A 15,243-nucleotide genomic window follows, 5' to 3' on the forward strand; every position below is an offset into this window, starting at 1 on the left:
GCTGCATGGAGCTCTGCCACATACAGACAGCATGAGAGCTGTAACGCATTAGAAAATACTGGAGTGTGCGTGAAATAGGGAAAGTTGTCAGCCTCAACATAACTACGATGAAGTATGAACAAGTTTAAAAATAAAGATTTTAATGTGGGTTTGAACAGGCCTTTCATTTACTTGTAAGAGCAAAAAAAAAAAAAGAACAGCAATTCGCGTATGACGCGTTGTTTCCCCCCTCCTCCCCAGATTAGAGATCCAAACCGAAGGCACCCCCCCGGACCGCAATACATCATCATCACCCCGCTTCACGGAGCCGCAGGTGAGCCCAGGTGCTGGGAGAGAGGCGGTCGCGAGCCCGCGGGGCGTGACGTCACGCGCCGTCCCCGCTTGAAAAGGCGTGGAGCGGCGGCGGGCGGCCGAGAGCACTGAGGTTAATAGGCGAGACATTGGGTTGGTTTTCCCCCATTCCTACCCCCAAGTTTTAAAGTGATTCCAGCGAGGTAGCGGCTGGGGGAAAGCAAGGCAGGATTAAAGCAAGCACGCAAGCAAGCGTGCCTGCGTGGTGGGGAGGAAAGCCTAAAAAAAAGGCAGAAGAGTAAAAGTGTCTTTACCTGGAAGTATAGAAGACACAGGTAAAACAGGAACTGAGACGCCTCATTTCGCGTAAGTGAGCCTGGCTTGCTTGTATACCAAGCATGTGGGGCGCTGTAGCAAACGGGAGTGCAAGTCGGACAAGGAAATGAAGAAAACCAGAAGATGCAAAGTTGTTTTGTTTTTTCTTCATCCAGTTGCTAGTATCTCGTACTTCCTGAGAACACCGCGGAGTGCCTCGGAGGTATGACGAGATTGAAACTGATTGATTTCGCAACGTCGAGGTGATATCACGGCAAAATCAAACGGCAACTGTATGTTTTTTTTTTTTGGGGGGGGGTGTGTGTGTGTAGTGGGAAAGATATCGATCTTTGGATTATTTATGTAGGCATGTACCGGCAGAAAGGTGCTATTTTAAGAAGGGCTACCTACGGCAACTTAAACTGGAAAGATTCCCGCAACTATGATTTACAGTAATTTATGCACCCTGAGGACACAGGAAGGGTCAATATTAAAAACAGTAAGAAAAATCCCTGAAACTGAGATGTTCTATTAAAAAAAACGACACTAACCTACAAAGCACCGTACTACCAGAAACTTTTCGTCACATGAAGGCGGTGAAGCCGAGAAGCTAATTCACGAAGGAAAAAGGGGAGCGTGTAACTGGCTTGAAAAATCGCCATAAAACCCTGCGAGTTCTCTCTTCACAAGCAGATTTAAACGTCCTAACTCGAGAACATCGTCTTTTTTTAAAAAAAAATGCTCTCAGCCCTCATGAGGAGATGGTTTTGCCGGCCAAAGGTAAGTTTTTTTCTATTTGTTTTCGGGCAATTCCTGACACCTACATTGATCACATGCCGAAACCAGCAAATCCCGAAACTTTATCCACTTTCTCTTGCTTTGACAATGGCCACAACAAAACCACCGTGACCGATTTAGCTTCTTGGTAAGGGATAACAGTCTCTAGATGACCACTCATAAAAAAATTAAGAAGCATGAAGGATAACATTTACACTAAAAAAAGTAACCAGAGGCGGCAAAGATGTACAAACACGACGGTGATGAGAGCGGAAGGCTAAAATGAGTATTCTTTAAAATACGATTGTGTGATGCCTGTACTGACATTCAGGCGTGGTTTATGAACAGAACCGTCGGAGAGTTTAAAAGCTCTTATTTTCATTAGCATGCCCAGCCCGAGTCCCGAAAGGCTTTCAAACCCGATTGTTCAGTTAAGATGCGTTCGGTGTGGGTTTTCCCCTCGAAACGATTGTGAATCAAACTTTAAAGAAAGAAAAGAGAAGAGGGGTGAAGGAAGATTTTAGTAAAGTTTTTTTTTTCTCCTCTAGTTAGTTCGAACAGATTCATTTTACGCTTGACTCGAGTGACGTGTGAGGTTGAAAGATATTTGCTCCTTGTGGTTTGTTAGTGCCGCTGCATCGGAGACCTACGGGCTTGAGTGTGGTGCAGATTCCTTATGCTTTATGTATAGCAGCAGCCTTGCAGGAGGGTGAAAGTTATTGTTTTGGTTGCCAAGTCATCCTTCAAAACATCTAGAATGCCTCGGGTGTTGAAGAAGGAAACCAGCCTGAGGAATTGAGCCCATGGTGCCCCTAGACCAGTTTGGCCTAGCTGAAGGGTTTAGGCTCATCCTTGATGGTCCATGCAGGTTGTACTGGGGGGGGAGTAATCCCAGATTCCAGATAACCAAAAGAAAAGCCTTAGTGTTAAATTCCCCTGGGGTTTGTGAGCATCCCATGCCTCTGTCACTATAACTTCAGCGTTTTCACATAACTTAAGATGAGTGGCCGAAGACTGGCTTTCATTTGAATTTGAACCTTGAATGTGAATTATTCGCCTTCCCAAATTGTTCTAGTGTTTTTACTCCAGTACCCAGAATTAAGAGCAGAAGAATACTAGACATTTTGACGCCCTCGTTACCGGTTTGCGAAATTGCGTGCTGCTTCAGAGAGGAAAGCACATATTTAGGAACAGACGGTCTAAGAGTTCTGTGCCGTTTTTTTTATGGGATTTTCTGGAATGTCAGTCGGGGACCAGTAGGTTTATTGGCTGTGGAATTGTACAAAAGGAAGGCATTCCCGGCTTGAAATATCCAAGCCCGTCTTCGCATTCTTTCCGTATTTTTTTTTCGGTTGTCCCTAAAAACAAAGGCCGTGTTGGGAAAGATTTGGGGGAATGCGTGGATTTCCTCACGTTCTCCAGACTTTGCCTGGAGTGGTGCTGAACCGCAGCACAGCCGCGTGTGATGCAATGGTATTTACAGTCTCCAGACTGTGGGTTCTGAACCTGCCTTAATCCACATCGCTCCCTTTCACACAAGCCTGTTCTTTCAGCGTCGACTGCCTCAGTCAGTCGCAGACAAGATAGGCCCAGTTCTTTGTTTTCCTTAGCTGTGGTTAAACTTGTTGAGCCACAACAGTCTTGAGGGGTTTATTGACTCCACAGTATTGAGCTTTGATACTAAATATTTTATGGACTCAAGAGATCCTTAAAGCTTTTGTGAAGTACAGTTCCACAGAATTAAGATTTAATTTCCACATCTTTAAGATGAGTTTTCCCCTCCGCCCCCTGCTTTTAAACAAAATTCCCTTTCCTTTTTTAAACCAGTGTGTGGGGTAGGGGTAGAGTGGTTTCAGATCTGGAGACAATCGTCCAACACCTTAATATATCGACATGCACTTTTAATTCCTTTTCATATCGGTACTAAAACATTCACCTGAAATCTGACTGGATGGCAATATCTACGTTTGTTGCCTTTAATAGTGATTTGTCAACGGCAGGCTCCCTCAATGGCTGACTTCAAACAGGCAGGCCTATTGTTTGCGTATTTGAGAAGTTTCCTGTTGAGGTAGCCTCTTATCTCCTGCTGCTTACAAAGCACTAGTAAGGAGTTCGACCTATTACACCTTGATGTTTGAAGTTTATTCACAATGTCCAGTACTGATACCAAGTGTCCAGTTCTTTCAGTGTATTAGTGCTGCATTCACTTCTGCTTCAGTTAACAGTACTGATCCACCTAACAAGTCTTTATTTTGGAATTGGGCTAGATGCCTAAATGTATGAAACGTTGTAGAGGAACAAAAACACATTTGTGAGACCTTCTATGTTCAGTATCCCTGATGGGCAGTATCCTGGCTTTGCCTTCACCAGTCATGTTAGATGGGACCCCTCGAAGATTAGGGGTCATCTTGGGGTTTCTGGGACATGAAGTTATCTCGCACTCATTTTCAATGTGTTGTAAGAAACCACCTGAAGTTGTTCATCCAGAAGCAGACATTGTGTGCACTGTGCATTGGCATTGAAAGGATGTTTTCATTGTATTTCTCATTGCACTGCTGGGTCCTGTTTAAGAAGGACATATGCCAGATTCGCTCGCGTAGATGCAGAAGGAAACGAGTCTTGCTCCTCTCCAGGTCTTTTTAATGAAACTAAGCCAGCTGTTGAAACTGTGAATATTGATTGTTGCTTTTTCTGCATGTTGAACGTGTACACATTAGTCATGCCATTATTACATCAACAGCTGTAATTTGGCCTTGGAATGCCCTGGAATCGAGAAGTGGCTTGTTACTTCCGTCACTGGTGTTGTCAGTGTCATGCCTGTGCTCTGTGGCTTAGAGGCGAGGATGGATTGCACAAATGATGGTGTAATGGAACTAAAATATGTGCATTTATGCATATACATCCACATTTATCCCTATTACTGTAGCATTTCCCAGACCGTGCCTTTAATTCACAGGAAACTGCAGGGATGGGTCAACACCTGCCTACTCGCATTCCTATCTTTCTGGTCTGACAGCTTCTACAACAGAGCACCACAGATCTGGGGGATGTGTCTGAGCTTGTAGGCAACATGGCCTGCAAGCCAATGGATCTGCTACATTCTAAAGCAGAACTGGGGCACCCCACAGCCGTCTGTCATCTGTAGCCACAATATTGTATTTATAAAGATGGAAGATTAGAATCTGATTTTTTTTCTTTTATTAGGTCAAAATGTGGTCTGTGAGTTGGGGTAGGGGGACTGGATACTTTATTTGTTTCGTAACTGAACTATTCACTTTCCCCAATTAGCTTTGATTGAGCAAGCATTACAGTCGTGAATCACTTAAAGGGAAGGTGTTCGTCCAGTGCAGGGGGGTGGACTTTCTTCTGATACTGTGATTTAGTTTTGTTAATTTGCTCTTAATGCTGTTGAAGGTCTGGATCAAGGGAGCATCCCAGCACATGGATGAGCTCTGTGGGCAGTGGTGGCCTTCATCAGTCGTCATGTTTTCTCCCCTCTCAGAGGTCAGACCGGAGGCCGCTGGCCCAGTTCTACTTTGCTGATGAGGACTTGACCCGTGTCACAGCAGAGCTGAATGGCATCGACCTGCGGAAGGACCCCCAGAAGTACCTGGTGCTGCTTAACCAGCTCCGTATTAGCCAGGTAGCCGGCGAGCACTCCTACCCACGAAGACTCTGATCGGTTGAACTTGTTTGCCCTTTACTGAGGGGTGCCTTGCTCTGTTAAACTGCCGAGTAATTTAGGCCGAAGTCCAAATTGAACCAAACCCCTGTGATTGTGCTGCCTGGCAGGATCGCATGTTGCGAGCCGTCGAGCTGGTGATGGAGGACTGCATCTCGGCGCAGAGACAGAGCCGCGACTACCACGTCAAGTTTCCCGACGAGATTCTTCACGAGAACCTGGGCGTGCAGCTGTGGTTCGCGGCAGAGGTGAGGGAGACGTCTGTGGAGTCCTCCGTGAAGCTGTAAATGCAGCCATATCATCCATCTGGTTGTGTCATTCTGTCCCTACACCCACCACTTGTGCTAAGCGATAGTTTTTGAAACGTTCCAATGTTCATTTTAATTATGGTCCTTTTTTAAAATATAGAATATTCTATTGATCCTGTTGTAAAGTCTGAGGTCCCATGTGTTCACTCCTTACCTCTTCTGTAGTACACTGGTATACGTTGGCCCTGTTTTTCTACTGGGCCAAGAGTTGGGAGAATGGTGCAGAGTTACAGTATGTAGCCAGTAGCCACTGACGGTAAGCACACCTGCCCTTTCGGCTTGTTAGTGCTCATCCCGACACATGACACGAAGGAGGGGGGTTGGGGGTTGGGGGGACAAACCTCTGCAGCTCCCGTTCCACCCCGCGCGCCGCCCTGTTTGGCAGCTGTCGGAAAGCTGACCGCTCTCTCGCGCCGCAGTGCCTGTTGGTGGGCTCCTTCCTGGAGGTGCGCGAGTCGGAGGGGCTGCTGTTGCGCCCCCTGGCGGCGCGGCTCCTGTTCTGCCTGGAGGACGCCAGGCTGCGGCTGAGGGAGCAGTGCCTGAGCGACCCGCACAGCTACTCTCCCCGGCTCCGGGAGGCTCTGCTGCAGTACGACCGCGTCTTCGCCGAGTTCGAGCTCAGGTACGGGGAGGGCGCCTGCCTTTGCTCTCGGTGGCCTCGTGCCAGCAGCAGTCACTGTTGAAAAGGCTTTTGCGTTTCTCAGTTTAAAATCTTTTTTTTTCACTTTCAAAATTTGTATGCGATTTGTGGTTTTTAGCATAATAAAATGCAGATCTCCAAGTAAAAATTAATTCCTGTATTCATATTGGTTCTTTGTGTTTATTTCCCCTCTCGGATCGTCGGAGCCTTCAGTTCTCTGCCTGCTTGCCGTTCACGTTAGAGTAGTTCATTCCAGCTTGCAAGCTCTTAAACATGTAGATTTAGTGTAAAGGACGCTGAGGTTTGTCTTCCAGGATCCTATGAAAGGGTTTTGATCGGACCGGCTGTTCTTTTCCTCTTGGACAGAAGCCGTGATGTCCAGAATTTATTTTAATGGCTTTGAAGGAATGAAATAGTGTGGAGAAGCTTTGTATGGCGAAAGGTTTAGGGATGCAGAAGTGACTTAGATTTGCTGCTGTTCAGGTTCTTTAGACCACCTGTTCAGTACAGTGCAGCCATTTACTCCTGCTGTAATGATGACGATGCAAGGGTGGTGGTGGGGCGCGTTATCTCCTCCCCCCATTTTGGGTTGAAAAAACCTTGATGAAGTGTTTTAATTAAAACTCATTATTGAAATGTTTCTGGATTTCAAAAGGTGCTTTGTTGCTTGCAGTATTTTTCTTAGCAAACTGTCAACCTCAAAAATGTCTGCTCTTTTCAGACCAGTGCCTTTCAAATCATTGTGGTCTTGTGCATTGAGCAACCTTGAACCGTCAAGGTGAATCTGATAAGTGGTGGCCTCTGTGTCATGCTGTAACTGCATCCTAGACTTGTTTGCTGATATGACGGAGGTAAATACCACTTGCTGTGGCTTTCATGGGTTGTTCACATTGGATTAATCAAGGCACTGACGTCTGAACTTTCCCCCTTCTGAAATGCAGGCCATGGGAACAACAGAGAATTTTGGGGTTCCTTGGGGATGAGCGCACTGAAGCTAGTTGTGCCGTCATTGTGGTTTCTTGCTTCATGTGGTTTTCTTAAATGACTAGGAAAAAGTGCAAGGCAGATGGTTTGATCATCATGCAATTGGTCGTTGAACAGGGAAAATGAAATAAGCATGTCTTGGTTTCAGATCTTATTTGTAGGTCTGCTAATTTTACCTCATCGTTTGAGTGACGAGAGAGAGACATGAATTAAAGTCTGTGGTTTTGGCTACCTGGCCATTTCTAATTTAGATGATTTGTCAGACTGTAATACTGTACTCATGATGTGTGTAACTTAACTACATTTTTTTACCAAGATGCGTCTTAGACATGACTGCTACAATAGCACCGTGAGCAAGTCAGCGAAGTGGTTTAGCTTTGCCCTCAGGCAAACGTAAGAGGTGTTTTTCAGGCCTGTACTTGCCACTATGCGCAAACATCCTGAACTTTTTAATGGGAAAGCTAATTATTGTGACTCCTTTCATTTATGATTGAACACAAAAGTGTGCCTGGGAGGTGTGAGGTTGTGAGAGGTGTGGTGCTGAAAGGGGCTTTGTTTTTCAGCTATATTTCCATGGTGATCCCAGTGAAGTCGGCAGAGGAACTACAGAGGCAGCAGGAGATCGTGGTGCTGTTCTGCGAGACTGTGGAGAGGTGAGACTACATGGACCTTCTAGAAAACCTGGATACTCTATTTTGAATCTTATTTAAACCTTCAGTTTTAGAAAGTCTATATCAAAAGCTGACAAGACACGAGGATGTCATGACTTATGAATGCGTCATAAATAGCCAGCTTCAACATTTTAGGTCTTCCTGAAGACAAGAAAATATTTTTGGTATTTAGTTTGAGCTGGTGCACCAGATTTTCTGAACCATGGATGTTCAGTCTTGGTCCTGGAGAGCAGGTGCTGCTGCTTTAAAGAGACTTGGGGAAAATCCTGGAGACACTTTTGGTCTCCTAGACTAGGGTTGGACATGCTCAAACTAAATCACTCCAAAAGTTTTTATCAGTCCTTTAGTTACACGGGTTGACTAACTGGAGATCTCTTGTACAGTAGTTTGATTCTTGTTTAGTTTGACTCTAAAGTAGTACAATGTGGTCTTATAAACTGACCATATAATCACTTTTGTGCTTGATTTAGCAACATGTTTTCCTTGCCCATTGCCGTTTGCATTGGCTACAATAATTATCTGAATTATTAAGTGCACCACTTTATAATGGAGCCATTGTCACTTGATTCTGTTCTCTCCTTTTATAGAGCATTGAAACTGGGGTACTTAAGCCAGGAGCTGATTGATGGCTATGAACCACTGGTGATGTTCACCATCCCCAGACTGGCCATAATTTGGTGAGCATGGGGTTTTTTTTTTTTTGCTCTTTGATCCGTGTAGTCTTCAGTGAAATTTCTTTCTGCACAACCAGAAGGAACGATGCTTCTGCTTCTGCTGTCCTAAGTTGTTAAAAATAGCCCACTTGGACACGGTACTCTGATGTACATATTTATGCTATAAAAACACCTGGATTGTTTTATTTGTGACCCTGAATCTAATTTTTAGAGGCATCAGTTTTAGTGAATGAAACAGGCTAAGGAAAATATTAAATTATAGCACGTTAAATGTGCAGCTCACTGCAGTTTGTACTTGAAGTAAAGACGCTGCAATTTTGGTTTTCCATTCCTTGTTTTGATATAGAATCTCAAAACCACCGGTTTTATCTTTTTTTTTTACATCCCACTACTGAAGTCTAAATCACTACTAGTAAAGACGCATTGATATTTTTTGTTCTTTTTTTTTCTGTAGATCATTGTTCCTGGGACACTTTTAGATATTGTAAAATAAAATTTCAAATTTAACTCATTGAGCACTCATCTGCTTTTAAAGCAGAAAGTTAACACCATTGGCAATGTTGCAGACGTTGCAATACTTGATTTCCAATAAAAAAAATCTAATGACACAAATGCCTGTTTTTATCAACCGCTTATACAGACAATGGCCTGATATGGCTGTATGGAGTTTCCTGATGAATGAACCTTTCTCCCTCTCTTTGTAAACGAAGTGGCCTGCTGATCTTCCCAGATGGCCCACTGAACCTCCAGCATGGACCAGAGGGCATGTCTAGCCTCTTCAGCCCTTTCTACTCCCTCCTGCTGAAAATCAGGTCAGTCGGGGTGTTGTGGCCTGGCCTGCCCTGCTGCATTGCTTGTCGTCCTGCTGCCACTGTTGCTTCCTCTTTAGACTTCTTTAAAGTGCCATGCATTAATGCCCTCTCACCCAGTTTTCTAAAAAAAGTAATCTGGCAAAGTTTGTACTTTTTTTTTTAGAAACTTGTGATTATTTTTGTAATGAATATTCTGCTTCATACAAATGACTTTGTGTGCTTACTCCTTAGGATCTAGAAACTTTTTTTGAACTAATGTTCATAAAAATGTTATTTATGGCAATGTTTCTGTTGTCTTTGTGCAGCGTTAAAATATAGAAAGGCTGAAATGTCAATCTTTCTGAATTGAGAGGGGTAGGGTGGTGACTTTTTGCACCTCCTTCATCAACCAATACAGAAACCTTTCCCTTTGCAGGGATCTGCTGCGGGTCCTGACCAAGGAGGAGCTCGATGTCCTGGAAAGAAACCTGTGTGCTGCCGAGTCCAGCGACTTCCTGTGTTCTTCAGCCTCTGCTACTGGAGGACAAGAGTCCCTCCCTGGCACTGACCCCACTGTTGACTCCAGGCCAGTGGAGGATGGGCCGTCTGTGCCTGGGTCTCGCCAGGCACCTGCCACGTATCCCAGCCACCCCTGCTCCTCCACAGCACCCCCACTTTGCTGCAGCGGTACTGGCGTTTGGCCCGAGCATCCTCGCTGCCCCACTCCGGACCAGGAGGCCGTGGGATGTGACAGACGGTCCCCCGTTTCCCACGAGAAGTGGGGCGCCACCTTCTCCGGGGCCGCGTGTGCGCTCTGCAGCTCGGGGTTCCAAGAGCAGGGGCGGCGCCAGCTGGCGGAAGCCGGGGAGAGCGGGCCTGCTCGTGTGCCGGACTCAGGCCCGCAGCCTGAAGCCGGCCTCCCCGGGCAGGGCTCCAGGGAGCAGGCGGGGCGGACTGCTGATTGGGCCGCCGCCGCCGGAGTGTGTTCCCATCGCTCCCCCCATCCCAGCAGCCCCGGTGCCGGCACCGAGGCAGAAGCCAGGGAGCGCCAGTGGAGGCGCAGGGTGATGGTGCACAGTTGGCATTCTGGGCAGCCGTTTCCGGCTGTGGCAGCCAGGCGCCCCTTCGGAGACGGCAGAAGGTAACGAGCGAACAGATGCACCGGGAGGCAGGACATTGAGACAGAGCGACCTCGGTCTTAAAGAAACAGCCGCAGGTTGAAGGAGAGTTCTGAGTTTCAGTAGCAACAGCGTGGCTGGAAGAGTATGGGAAGGGTCTGTCTCCACTTTGACTGGGAGATGGAGGTTTGGGTTTAATTGAGGCAGCTGAGCTACTAGGTATAAGACTGAGTGGTTTGTTGGACTGGAGGGGTCCAAGTCACTTGTTTTCATTGTGTTCAAACATTCTGCTGCACAGTAAATGAATTAAATATACAGAGATGGCAGTCGGGGGGGGAAAAAAAAATCAATCAAACTCTATTACAAGACCTATACTTGGATGAAGGGTCTTCCTCCCACGCAAGAAGAAGCCTGCTGTTGAAAGTACACTTAACTTAAATAACATGATTTAACGTTCATATTGGAACACTGATTTAGCAGAATCTTGATTTTTTTTTAATTTCCTTTTTTTGAAGGATTGGCAGTGAGCAGGAGAACCAGACCAGCCAAGCGGGCGTCTACGATGAGAGAGTGGACCTCCGTGCTCGGTACAGCTGCAGCAACGACCTGATACACAGGCTGTTTGTGTGCATCTCAGGTAGCCTACAGATTCGTTTCCTTTATAGACTCTGGAAAAACTACACTGCTTTCATTGATGCACCTCGGCGCAATCAGCTGAAGTTAGTGAAGTTCTTAAGACGCTTAACCCGCTGTGTTTAATATTCCAATACCAGGCCCTGCATAAAGCTCTAGGAGGGGGTGATGGATACAATTTGTTGCCTTCGAAATCTGAATGTTCCTTAATGGGCTTTCATATTAAATCTTGCATCTTAAAACGCACCCTCTGGTTTGGGTTAAAGCCAAGGCATTTAATAAGTGGTTAGGATTTAGCTTCAATGAAACAATAAGAAGGATAAATAAGGTTTATGTAATGGTCCTTTTGTTTAATGACTGCAGCATTACCACCTTGCTTACCTTCTGAGAATTACATTAGACAAAGTATTGGGCCTAGGAAACCTCTAAGGATGTTTCTGTAAACGGTGTTGGTTCACCAGTAGGTGACACTGCTGTTTTCTGTCCTTTGAACGAGACGGTACATCTAGTTACTGACAACTTGATCATTAATGATCACATGGCACTGTTCATAACCGAAAAGGGTGTTAACCCTGATCTCCTGGGTGGACTCCTCTTGGGACTTACAATCATCTGGCTTCCCTAAATTTCTTCAATTTGCAAAGAGGTTTCAATTTAAATACGTTCGCCCCCTTGAGGACAGATTTCTCACTTCTCTGCCTGCTCTTCTGGTTCTTAATGGCAGCCACCCGTTGCCCAAGCAGGTGGAACACTTCAATCCTCTGGGTCTCCTCCTATATGTAAAATGCTCCCAGATCCCATAGGATGGACAGTGCTACATACCCGTTTTCATTTGCAGGGGTTGCAGACCAGCTCCAGACGAACTTTGCCAGCGATATGCGAGCAATTTTGAAGTGCGTCTTTGAGTTGATCGTCTCCCATGACGAAGTGTGGGATGGCTCTGTCCCGCCTCACAGTAAGCCAAACTTGTCATCTTGTTGTGGGCAGGAAACTTTTTCAGACGCCTCCCGAGTACAGACTTTGAGCTCCAATAAACACTTTGCTTGTTTTTGCAGGCTTGATGGCCACCCTTATCCAATATGAGTATATGAAAGCTGACAGCTTTTTTTTAGAAAAGGAAATTGTAGATGCCTGCTATGTGTTTTGATTATTTAATCAAGCACAGATTGTCACATTTGGTGACTAAATTTAGATCAGAGTCACAAACCTCTTGCTTTTTGCAGCCTAGTGAATTCCCTTCTTAGTGCATTCCTCTTAGCAAAATGTGATTAAAGCTATTGAAGCCTCCGTCAATTAGACGAATGTGCCAGAGTCTCGAGTCCCATTTTTGCCCTGAATTAATTTAGCATCCTGGCCGCTCCAGGCTCCGAGTGAGCAAAGCGGAGAGTGACGGATCTAAGGAGAGTGCGTTCTCTCCTGTTTCACAGCAGAGGGAGAGGAGGAAGACCAGCGGCTGGAGGAAGGTCCCGATCCTGGCCCAGAGGAATGTGAATTGTGTGACGATCTGAACGCCGGAGTTTCAGACATGGGCAATATAGGAGGTAAAGGATTAGGAGGGTCTAAACCTGACAGGGCGCATAGCTGTTAAACATGGATATTTAAGGTAAACTGACCTACTTCTTGTTTTTCAGGGCACTTGCAGATTTGGTCATTCAAGTTCTCTTAAATTAAAACTGCATACTTTTTGTATATGCCTGTGTTCTCGTGTACATTCTATTTATGCACATGTATATAAATGCAATATTAGGTCAGGATTTTTTTTGTATTAACATTAAATGAAACATAAGACGTATTACAGATGTAGCCATCTTTGGATATAATGTTACTACCACAAAAACGTGACTCCTGGTGTTTGGTTTGAGCTACCTAAGTTTTTTTTTTTGAGAGGGGAGGGCAGTTTCCAGAACAGCACCTGTATAAAATGATGGCTTAGATTGCAATGGGATATGAGCAGTTAATGCTTGACTGCAACATATAGTGGGTTTGGTACTGTATACTCTTAGGAATTAAGTCCTATACACGTGCTATTGTAGTCTATCAAAAGCCCCATGTATCAAGCAATGGATTTGTAAAGGGAATGTTGAGGACTCAAATCCTAGGTGAGGTAATGCTGTTGTACATTGCTCTGACCCATCAAACCACACTGAGGCTGAAGGGTGAAAGTCCAGAGCAGCAGGAGGAGGAGAAGATTGGGCTGTGGGGCTTAAGGTTAGCTCTTGAAAATGCAGCTCTCTCTGCCCCTGCTGGGATTTGACCCAGGTTTTTAGTGGGATCAAAGCACAGACGTGCCAAGAGACTCTGCCACAGAGGTCCACACCATCTAGGTTTCAGAGATGGGTTCAGTGCACCAGCCCCGTCACATACAGTATGGGGGGGGGAAACTCACAGGCCGTCTCTTCCCTGGCAGGACCACCTGTCTGGGTGCCCGACAGTGCCTGTGACCACTGCACAGCCTGCCAAGCCCCGTTCACCATCCTGCGCCGGCGGCACCACTGCCGGAGCTGTGGGAAGGTAGGCACCAGGACCGAGGTCTCGCGGCCTGCTGGGCGCTGCTCAAGGGGCATGCTAAACGCTTCGTTTACGCAGCTCTGTGCTAAAGCTTCGCCAGTCTAACCCAGATCTGAACCTGCTTGCTGGCTTTTGGAGTGAGTGAGGGTCTGTTCATTTTCTGTGTTGCATGTTTTTGATCCTGGGGAGGCAGAAATAAATGGCATGATTTGATTTTTTTTTTTCTGGAAACAAAATTGGTTCGCTTAGAAAAAGCTTTATCGTTCGAGGATGGCAGGGGGGAGCAGAGGGGTTAGGGCTGCTGCCTTGCAGTTCTGGGGTTCAATTCTGGACCAGGGCCGCTACCTGCGTGGAGTGTTTGGACTGCGAGAGGAAACCCACACAAATACAAAGTCCCACTGGTGGACTAATTGGCCCTGGTGTATGTGGTGTGTGTGTGTGTGTCCTGCAATGGACTGGCATCCCAAATGGGCTGCACCCTGCCTTGCTCCCCCGCGACCCTGCACCGGATACTCCTGCCTCGTTCAGCAGAGGACGAAGTCGATGGCCTGGCCTCTCCTGCTCGTTTCAGATCTTCTGTGCACGCTGCTCCCCCCACGAGGCCCCGCTGCCTCGCTTCGGACAGATGAAGCCGGTGCGCGTGTGCAACCACTGCTACGATTTCCACATCGTGGGAGAAACCACGCCACTTTGAGAGGAGTGAAAGGGAAAACGGACTTGATTGGGGGATGGGGGGGGGGGTGATCTGGAAGGTTGAGTTCTGGGGGGGGGGAAAGCTGGGTGTTTGGTAGTGTCCTTGGCCAATGACTGCAAACTGAGTCACAACTGATCTTTTTTTTTCTGTATACCCTCTACAGAATTTTAAGTTAGCCTTTGTATGTATTTCCATTAGATTTTCCTAAGTTTTGTAGATCTGTAGTTCCTAAGGCTCCTGTGGCTAGCACTGTTCCAGAAATGCATCTGCTTTTCAGCAAGAAAGGTTATTTTTCTTATAGCTCTGCACATTGTGAAATTCTGGATTTATGCTTTCAAGTATTGAGAGAAACCCCTTTTGCACCATGATGTAGTAATTTCAGGGAATTTCTAGTTAAGTTGCAAAATTTTAAGTAAACTTCATGAAAACGTGAAAATTGTATTTAATTACATAATGGGTAGAATTTTTTTTAAATGTTTTTGTAAAAAAAAAAGTCTAATGGAGTTCCTCTCGACAATAAATTGAAATGTTTAACAACCTAATCTGCAGCACGGGTCTGTGCTCCCAGTGGTTTTATTTAATTTCATAACTTGCTTTAGTTTCACTACTGGTAAGATTTAGCAACGAGAAAACAATCTCCAATGATTCCGTCGTCGTCGCAGTATTACACAGCGTAATTCAGTGCAAATGACGGAAGACGTCTGCTGGGTTTCAGAAAGTTAGACTTGAAAAGGCAGTCCTTTCACGCAAAGGACCACTTTCCCTCGTTTTCTCTACCTTTTTGAATTTTCAAACTCTCCTGACTGTTCCCGCCTGCTTGTATTTTTAAATCATCTCTGTAAGACGTCACGTTCTCTTCCCGTCCGCCAATCCGGCTACACCACCGCGCTGTGGGGGCGGTCCTCGTCGGCTACTGACCAATGAAAATCAACGTGTTGGTCAAACGCCGATGTCACACGCAGACGTCCATGTTGAATGCGGCAGAATTAAATGCTGAATGACTACTATTTTTTTCCCCCCGAAATACCGGCTGAAGTATTTCCCACTCCTCCCCGAGAAAGGGCTATATTTTGAGATTAACATATCCGTTCATTGATCTGACCAAATATGGCGAACACCTTCAAAGTTTGGAGCAATACTTCTGCTGTATCGATTAC

At 45.8% G+C, this 15,243-nt stretch overlaps 1 protein-coding gene across 1 annotated transcript; it reads left to right on the plus strand.

Moving 5' to 3' along the window:
• Nucleotides 1–391: 391 nt before the first annotated feature.
• LOC148821329 (lateral signaling target protein 2 homolog) lies at nucleotides 392–14,628 on the plus strand. The gene is made up of 13 exons (XM_088931803.1): nucleotides 392–1,386; nucleotides 4,886–5,026; nucleotides 5,176–5,313; nucleotides 5,793–5,995; nucleotides 7,561–7,650; nucleotides 8,256–8,345; nucleotides 9,053–9,154; nucleotides 9,570–10,274; nucleotides 10,767–10,888; nucleotides 11,723–11,839; nucleotides 12,312–12,425; nucleotides 13,292–13,395; nucleotides 13,964–14,628. The coding sequence occupies exons 1-13, from the start codon at nucleotides 1,345–1,347 to the stop codon at nucleotides 14,084–14,086; spliced, it is 2,091 nt and encodes a 696-aa protein (XP_088787929.1). The 5' UTR covers nucleotides 392–1,344; the 3' UTR covers nucleotides 14,087–14,628.
• The last annotated feature ends 615 nt before the right edge of the window (nucleotides 14,629–15,243 follow it).

Source organism: Atractosteus spatula, chromosome 14, assembly GCF_055471065.1.
Source record: "Atractosteus spatula isolate fAtrSpa1 chromosome 14, fAtrSpa1.hap1, whole genome shotgun sequence".
Lineage (NCBI taxonomy): Eukaryota > Metazoa > Chordata > Actinopteri > Semionotiformes > Lepisosteidae > Atractosteus > Atractosteus spatula.